Raw genomic sequence first — 9,272 nt, forward strand, 5'->3', positions numbered from 1 at the left:
ATGTGTGTGTGTGATTAGTGTGTGATTAGTGTGAGATGTGTGTATGATTAGTGTGTGATGTGTGTGTGTGATTAGTGTGTGATTAGTGTGAGATGTGTGTATGATTAGTGTGTGATTAGTGTGTGATTAGCGTGAGATGTGTGTGTGATGTGTGTGTGATTAGTGTGTGATTAGTGTGAGATGTGTGTGTGATTAATGTGTGATTAGTGTGAGATGTGTGTGTGATTAGTGTGTGATTAGAGTGTGATTAATGCGTGACTAGTGTGTGATTAGTGTGAAATGTGTGTGTGATTAGTGTGTGATTAGAGTGTGATTAATGTGTGACTAGTGTGTGATTAGTGTGAGATGTGTGTGTGATTAGTGTGTGATTAGAGTGTGATTAATGCGTGACTAGTGTGTGATTAGTGTGAAATGTGTGTGATTAGTGTGTGATTAGAGTGTGATTAATGTGTGACTAGTGTGTGATTAGTGTGAGATGTGTGTGTGATTAGTGTGTGATTAGTGTGAGATGTGTGTGTGTGATTACTGTGTGACTAGTGTGTGATTAGTGTGAGATGTGTGTGCGATTAGTGTGTGATTAGTGCGTGATTAGTGTGAGATGTGTGTGTGTGTGTGATTAGTGTGTGACTAGTGTGTGATTAGTGTGAGATGTGTGTGTGTGTGATTAGTGTGTGATTAGTGTGAGATGTGTGTGTGATTAGTGTGTGATGTGTGTGTGATTAGTGTGTGATTAGAGTGTGATTAAAGTAATTTGGCCGATTTTTCTGCTGCTGCTACAAAAACAAGTGAAACACAAGCGAAACTGAAAGCTCTTCAGGTTTTCCCACGGGTATTCCTGCTAGAAGCCTCCTGCTCTCTGATTGGCTAACAACTCCTCTTCACAAACAGTCCACCAACAGGACTTGGGCGGGGCTTGGCTGAATACGGGTGGGGGCAGAAACGACCCCACTGCGAGAGAAAAACAACACGGACTCCTGAAATCCGCCGACATGGTTGAAGGTTTGTGAATCTTTCCCTCGTTTTGTGGCTGTTTTATAACCCTTACAGAGCAGCTCAGTCATTACAAAGGGCGGACAGACAGGTGAACGAGTTAACGTGGTCCGTCTGTCGGTGTTGGTTTCTCTTTTATCAGTCGTGTCTTTCGATGACCAGTGAAGACTCATGTTCACCACAGTAACGTGCTCACCTTCGCGGTTTGGGTGACATTTAACGTTCCTCTGTTTTTGTGTTAATATCGAAAAACTGAGAAAACATTTCCATCTGAATGACACGCGCGTAAAAAGTGGTGGGCAGTTCTGGCCACAGCTCAAAGTCAACAGGTCCAGATGAGTACAGACGCAGTGGTTTTGGAGCTGTTGACTTTTTTTAAAAGCGGTATCTGCAGTTACAATAACAATAACAGTAAAATGTGTAAGGAAAAATAAATTAAGTGAAAGGATTAGGAGGAAATTAGGTGGTCAGTAAAGATTTACATATTCATGACAGTCCGACCACAGAGAGTGATGCACACCTGTGCCTTTGCAGTTCGGGTGACATTTAACGTACCGCTATTTTGTGTTAATACCATAGAAATGAGACAAAGTTCTTCAGTCGGAAGGAAAATCATGCACTTCTAGACCACGCCTACATCCGTGCACACATTCACTTTCCTCCTAATCCTTTCAGTGCATTTTAAATACACATTTTACTGTTATTGTTATTGTAACTGCAGATACCGCTTTGAAAAAAGTCAACAGCTCCAAAACCACTTCGTCTGTACTCATCTGGACCTGTTGACTTTGAGCTGTGGCCAGAACTGCCCACCACTTTTATTTTGAAAAAGGAGTTAACTGTTAACTAACTGGTACCTAACAAATGTACTGGCCATTACTTATTCTAACAGTAGTGAGTATACCTTACCTGTAAAGTACATTTAAATACACCACTATGACTTTATTTGCAGGGAGTAAACAATTATTGTTGGTAATACTGAATACTGTTATTATGGAATTGAGCCAATGGGACAGAGCCAAGTGTTTTACAATGACTAGGTAGACTAGACTTCAGATTCATGGTGTAGTTGATCTTATACACACACACACTCACATTTTCTGAAACCGCTTATCCTTCTAGGTCACGGGGGTTTATATTTATAAATGCAAAGGCTACTTTATATTATTTCATTAATATTTTAAATTTCAATAGCATTTCAACTAAATTACATGCAATAAAATCAACTGTGAGTAGTGCAACTAGGTGCCGGTAAAGATGTCCAACCTTTGTATGTAATGCAATAACTGCATTATACACATTTTTCCATTTTGAATTTCATTTCAGTAGCAGTTACGCTATAATCAACTGTACAGTGCTGTTAAAAAGTATTCACCCCCTTCCCAGTTTCTTCTGTTTTTGCATATTTGTCACACTTTGTTGCTGTCACTGTTTCAGATCATCAAACTACTTTTAATAGTTCATCAGTTCAGTATCAGTTTGGGCTGATGTTTGTGTGGTTAAAAGTAAAAGCGCACCATTATCCGTCCTGTGAAACTGTTGGAGCTGGACTAGTTTAACCAGAGGAGGCCCAGTAATGTAATTTGAGCATGATCTGACTGTCTGATTCACATGGGATAAAGGATCTGTGTAATTTTCCCAGATTGCCTTAAATTATACCAAACAGCCCAGTTCAGCATCCTGTGGAATTAAACAGGCTATTTTTGTTTCTGTGCCTTTATGCAAATAAGCTCTGTTCTGATTGGCTGCTCTGTATTGTGCCTCATTAAAAAGCAGTCTGAGCTAAAATACTCCTCAGAACTTCAGTGTGAGTGGGCGGAGCTGAACGAATGTAGACTGAATAGATCCTCATGACATCACAGAAAGGATGAATTCAAAACAGTCTGTTTTTGCAGCGAAGCTTACGTAACCAGACTGTACAGACTGGAGAGTGAACACTGTCCTCAGACTGTAACTGTGTGTGTTTCTCTCTCCAGGATCGCGTGTGGTGAACTACTTCATGATGGTGTTTGGGAATACTCTTTATTCCCACATACACTTTATGGACCGCCTCACTACACGTCTGGAGCTCCATGAAGTGACTGACCTGGAAAAGAGCGACAGCATTATTGCTTTTGTCGTTGTTGCGTCTCGAGCTGGAACCGACCTTGAAGCTGCTCTTAGGAAAATTCCACAATGTAAGACACTTCCTTCAGTTCAGTATACAGAGCGTGTCATGAAGGCACTTACAATCACTATAGTTTATAGTTTACTGAAAGAGGAATTCCACTGATTTAGTGTTTGAGATGTAAACAAAGTCATTCAGAGTGGTTTGGTGTGAAATGGTCCTGTCACACTACCAGAGTGACTTACAACCTGATCATTTTACACAGGTAGGCAAAGGTAGCGTTAGGAGTTTTGCTCGAGGACTCTTTAGGCTACGTTCGCACAGCAGGTAAAAGTGGCCCAAATCCGATCTTTTTCTTCATATGTGACACAGATGTGTGTCAGTGTGAACAGATAAACACACCCAATCTGACATTTTCAATTCTGATTAGAGACGCTTTCGTATGTGGTACTGAAATCCGATACGTATCCGATCTGTGGCAATGCGACTCAGTCTGAACAGCCAGAATTCATGAGACTTTTACGTCAGTCCAACTCGACATTCGTCAAAATACATTTAGGCTGATGTTTCTGTACAAAAAATTAGAAGAGACTCATCAAACCGCTCCGTGTACGTACGAAAGCTGCAGCATCAGAGAACAGTTTAAAGTATTCGAGGACACGAACCAAAGAAGTGGCCGTGGCCGAATAACGCGCCCTTTTTACAGCGAACTCGAACACATTCTGGGTGATGAGTCCAGCTGTCAACCACTGGAACTTCATAATCGCTCCTGTGATGCTGGCGAAGACGAAACTGACCCCTTTGGGAGCGACTGGCGTTCGCTGGCCGTCATGATTGTTTACCTCTGGACGAGCCACGTGAAGCTCTGTTCTTTTGCGCATGCGGGTCGGTTTAGGAGCTGATCTGTTCAAACAGATCACATTTAAAAGATAATCTGAGCAGCCAAACAGAAAAATCAGATTTGGTGAGAAAATCAGATTCGGGCCACTTTTACCTGCTGGGTAAACGTAGCCTTATTGGTATAGTGTAGGGTGCTCGTCCAGCCGGGGATTGAACCCCAGTCTACAGCGTAGAAGGCAGAGGTGGTACCCTCTACACTATACCAACCACAACTCCCATAGTACATCTGGTTCTGATGTCACAGTTACAAGCCCGCCATCAACCAATTGTGGACAGTTACTACACAGTTCCTCCTCTCCTGAATTTCGAATCACTCTCACCTGTTCTGTTTGTTTATATACTGGTTCATTTTGTTCACTCTTTGCAAAGTACTGCCAGTTGCCTTGTCTATTGTGTACTGAGCGCTCTCTCTGTTTTAGCCTCCTGTGTTTTTGACCCTGTTTGGCCCTCGTTTACCGTGTCTGATTTTTCTTTGTACTTTGATGGTTTTGGTGTTTGTTTCTCTGGCTGCTGACCCTTGTTGTTTATGGACTCAGATTTCAGTTTACTGATGTATCTGTTTGTTGCTCTCTTGGTTCTGACCTGGCCTGGATTACTGACTACCCCCTATTGTTAATAAAGCTGACTTTGTTTACTTCGGCAGCGTCTGCCTAACGTGACAGGTCCATTGTAGAGAAACATACTAACTTAGATTTCTCTATTTTAATTACCACCCAAAATGACCAGTGAACCTACCCGTTTCTTATGAGGTTTTATATGTAATGTTGAAGATGGTAAAATAGTGATAAATCTGAAAAAAAAACAAAATGTACCATGAATGGAGTAAATAAAATTCACTTTAGAACAAAAAACATCTGTCATAAAACAGTGTTTCAGTTATCAGGCAGTGAATTCATAACCACTTCATGTAGTAACTTTATGTGAAAGAAGCTTTTAGAGGTGGACGTCTGGTTCCTATCACCACCACTGTGAACAAGTTTCTCTAGAACGGAGCGTTTCACACCAAACCACAAAAGCGCTTTTAAAAAATAGTGGAATTGCCATCTAGATATTTGAAAAAACTCCACAAAACTGATAGAATATGCGAGATTAACTTATTTTTCTGCATTACTGCAATGTTAACACCTGAGACCAAACACAGCGCTGTGACACACCTTGATCTGGTGTTGACAGAGCAAACAGAAGGTCACTTGTTAAATACATTATTATATCTCTCCTCCTTCCAGCGTCCCGGCCTGTCGTTCTCATCGTTCTCCACCACACGTTTGACCCAAATTTCGTTGCTCCAGAAAGCGGACTGTGTGTTAACAGGGCTAACATGTTCACTGTGGACTGCCTGTTCTATGAAGACCAAGGTCTGCTGAGATGTCTGCGCAACGACGAGGCGCTGAAAGCAGTCACTGACCACCTGATCTCTAAAGGAGGGTTGCCTAAATCACAGGAAGGTTATCACCTGGTAATAAAAAATAAAACTACATTTCCACCATTATGTACTGTTCAGGAATATCACTGTCACCTTATTATTTAGGTCGTTTTTCCACTGCACAAAGTACCAGAACCTTCAGCATCAGAAAACTGGAACTGTGCTTTTTCCATTGGCCTTCAGTCCAATGGCAACCAGAAATACTACTTATTTCCCACACGCATTGTGTTTCACTCACGAGCTATTTCTCCACCACACAGGGTTGCCAGATTCTAATTTTTTCCTAAAAATGCAGGTTATTCTGTAAGTGCAGTGCAGGGGGAGATGGCACTCTCGCGGGGTGCGTTTTCTGCTTGGACTACTTTTTAAAGTGAGCAGAGTCGTAAATAAAAAAACATGTAAAAAAAGAAAACAAATGATCATGTAAATGTATATCGATGTATAGCTGGCAACCTGTTCTGTTTCTGACAGCAGTGGAGCAATCTAGAACATAGAACTTTGAGTTTCTTCCCAGAGTTTCTTCTAGAGTGAGCGACAGCATCTGCGCCCACTCAACCAGGTCTGCACCCTAGCAGACACACATTTTGTCTATTATACGTAATTTTTTGTAGAGCGACGCTTGACGCCTGGACTGTAAATTAGCCTTTACTTCACCAATCAGAGCAGCAGAACGTGAAATAGAACGGTACGTTCAGGTGTCGATTGCTGTTTAAGTAGTAGAACACAGAGGGAGTGTGTTATCGCGAAATAACATCACGGCTGAGATTTGGTCGCCGTAGGTCATCACGGCCATGATGTTATTGGCGATAACACACTCCTCGAATGTTCTGTTGCTTTTATACAACAGTTAAATAGATAAAGTAATAGATTAATAAACTGCCTCATCTTCAGAGTCTGACCAAATCGGCTGTCGGTCAAATGTGATCTTAAAAGTGTCCATTTTCTGTTTGTGGCAATGTAATTAGTAAAATCATTCAAATAGCTTGAGCGTCTCCTACAGCTGTCAAAGTTGTTGCTTAGCAACAGCGTCTCAGCGGAGTGATACAGTGTTTGTAAAAAATCCGTGATGTTGTGGTGAAATAACAGCACGGTTAGAACACTTCTCAACCAATCAGCTCGCGTGGCCGAAACTAACCGTTGTAAAATTTGAGATTTATTTGTAAAGACTTTGCTACAGTGACTTAACCTGGTTACTAAGCTAACGCTACTAGCTTTACGCTAGCCTTCTCAGAATCTCTGTATTTTCCTACTAAACAGAGGAAAATCTACTCTACTCTGATTTCACACGGCTCAGTGTAGCTGTAGACATTAGTGTGAGCAGAAAGGTGCACTGTACTATTTCATATCAGCCAGCAAGTTAAAACTACACTCTTAAAAAGATGGTTCTTCAGGGGTTCTTTAGTAAATAAAATGTTTCTCATAGAACATGAACACTCAAAGAAGCCTTTGCATGATTGAGTGCGTCTTTACATGGTGAAATGGTTCTCCATATTGATGGAGAATGTGCTGTGTGTGGTTCTTTATAGCCCAAAAAATCTTCTGTTGTAACAAGCTTGACATTGTAATAATAGAAGAGCCCTTTTTGGTGCTACATAGAACCGTATACAACACATTCTCCATCAATCTGAACACCCTTTTCACCAAAAAACCCTTTAATCATGCAAAGTTTCTAAAATGTTTCTAAATAGAACCATTTTCTTTACTAAAGAACCATCTTTTTGTAAGAGTGAAGCTTTACATCGTAACTATAGAACCGTTATTGGTGCTCTTAGCAAAAAAAGGGTCTATATAGTACCAAAAATGTTGTTTTTGGCTTGTAACAATAGTAGAACGTTTGGTGCTATATAGAACCCTTTTCAAAAAGGTTATTTATAGAACCATCTACAGCACACTCTCCATCAATCTGAACAGCCATTTCACCATGCAAAGGCTTCTTTGAGTGTTCATGGTTCTATATAGAACCATTTTCCTTACTAAAGAACCCTTGAAGAACCATCTTTTTAAGAGTGAGCAAGCAAGGTAGCTTATTAGCCAAACCAGATGCTTTATAGACTTTATAAAAACAATATTTGGCAAAAAAATATATGGTAAAAAATATAGAATATAAAAAAGACGTGTCCGTCAGGCTCTGTTTTAGCTGAGTGATTTTTAAATATGCATAATGATCATAAAACTTACCAACTAATCACTGCCAATTCATAAAGAAGGCACTTTTAGTCAGCTATTTTGTTTTAATCGAGTTTAAACGGGACAACGTTAAAATGCTTTGGAGAGCTGATTTCCTAGATAATGCTCGCAGTGCCAAGTGGAGTCTGAGACACGCGTGTTTTACAGTGCTTTGCTCACTGTGTGGTCACTGTATAATGTTTCCTGCCCTCCTGTCTTCCCTGATTGTGTCTCACTGCTCTTGTTGTTTTCCCTGCAGATGAATTATCCTGCAGTCACCAATCAGTGCTGTACAAAGAAAACAAGGAATCTCTGGATAATTATCGGGCTCTTTGTTGGGGCAGCCTGTGGAGTGCTTTTAGGGATCTGTAATAAAGCTGGGCAGGTCTTCCTTGGGGCACCTCTTGGGGCGGTGACCGCGTACCTGCTTCACTTCCGTCTTTCTTACGGAGAACCATCCACAGCCAGTTTGACCTACTGACAGTTGTGATGCCTGTTAAACTTCAGCAGAGTGATGATCTGAAATGCGTGTATACAGATTACTGAGTGTCCTGTATGATCTTATCTAGTAGAGCTTTTGCTTATGTTTACAATCTTCTATAATCAGTTATGATTCTCATGCTTATTGAAATGCAGTTTGCAGTGCTCTAACTTTTTGTCTTGGGGGGCCGTGGTGGGCCAAAGAGACACATATACAGATGAAGAAATTAGTTAGGCTCCAACCAGAGCTTTTAAAAATGTATTTTGTAACATTGAGCTATATTTTGTTACCAAAGTACTTGAAATCTACATTTTTAAAGTAAATTAAGAATTTATATAGGTTTATATAAAATGGGTGAGGGGGTGGGCTTAGGGTAATGTTCTGGAAGGCCAAATCAAAGTTTAGCCTGCTGGCCACACTTTGGACAGAGCTGTTTTAAACTCTTTTACATGTAAATCATCATCGTGTCTTGTGCAGTTCTTGACATTTACGTTAAAAATAAATCTAGTTATAAACACTCATCCTGGGTTTTGTGTGTGTCTCAGTAACATAGACAGCTCTGATGAGATTCGCCTAAAAGTCCTTTCACTGACCCAGCTCTTGTGGTGATTTGGGCCTTTGACTCACCACAAAAGTGAGGTCTGAACTGGAACAATATTAGGAAAGATCTCAGAATTACAGGTGAGACTTCACAAAGATACGAACACAGAAAAGGACAATTTGTTCACAGTCTGAACTGATAGCATAAAGAGACGCTGGTGAAAACAATGAAAATGAGCTTTTTATATTGCTGATGTAATCTAGCCCAGTGGTTCCCAACTCGGTTCTTAGGGCCCCCAGATGGTCCACGTTTTTCCTTCATGCTTAAGTGTTGTGAATTTGGTTGTATCAAAAACGTGGACCGTCTGAGGGGCCGGATTATTATGAAACACTGTGGAGACTCTCGACAGCATTATGGGGTGAACAGTGACAGAGCAGCACTTTTCTATCATGTATAAACTTTATCAGATGATTCATAAAGGAATAATATGAAGTAACAATATACAATATTAAAAGAAAACATGGGGTGAATTTCAATAAAACATTCCCATGTGTAAAAGTCAGCCGATATCAGGTGGAATAAAAGTGTTAGATGGGCTCTAACGAACGTTTATTAGCACTTACTAATTAATGGTACACATTAAAGTATTTTAATTAAGTGGGGC

The 9,272-nt window shown here is 40.5% G+C and overlaps 1 protein-coding gene across 1 annotated transcript; it reads left to right on the forward strand.

Moving 5' to 3' along the window:
• The first annotated feature begins 877 nt into the window (after positions 1-877).
• On the forward strand, positions 878-8,588 carry LOC118817627. The gene is made up of 4 exons (XM_036584459.1): positions 878-999; positions 2,967-3,167; positions 5,224-5,453; positions 7,846-8,588. Exons 1-4 carry the CDS (start codon positions 990-992, stop codon positions 8,065-8,067), a joined length of 663 nt encoding a protein of 220 aa, XP_036440352.1. The 5' UTR covers positions 878-989; the 3' UTR covers positions 8,068-8,588.
• The last annotated feature ends 684 nt before the right edge of the window (positions 8,589-9,272 follow it).

The sequence above is a fragment of the Colossoma macropomum genome, unplaced genomic scaffold (assembly GCF_904425465.1).
Source record: "Colossoma macropomum unplaced genomic scaffold, Colossoma_macropomum, whole genome shotgun sequence".
NCBI lineage: Eukaryota > Metazoa > Chordata > Actinopteri > Characiformes > Serrasalmidae > Colossoma > Colossoma macropomum.

Coding starts and splice junctions, on each gene's coding strand:
- LOC118817627 (XM_036584459.1), top strand. Junction 3,168..5,223: donor TCTTAGGAAAATTCCACAAT/GTAAGACACTTC, acceptor TCCTCCTTCCAG/CGTCCCGGCCTGTCGTTCTC. Junction 5,454..7,845: donor CACAGGAAGGTTATCACCTG/GTAATAAAAAAT, acceptor TTTTCCCTGCAG/ATGAATTATCCTGCAGTCAC.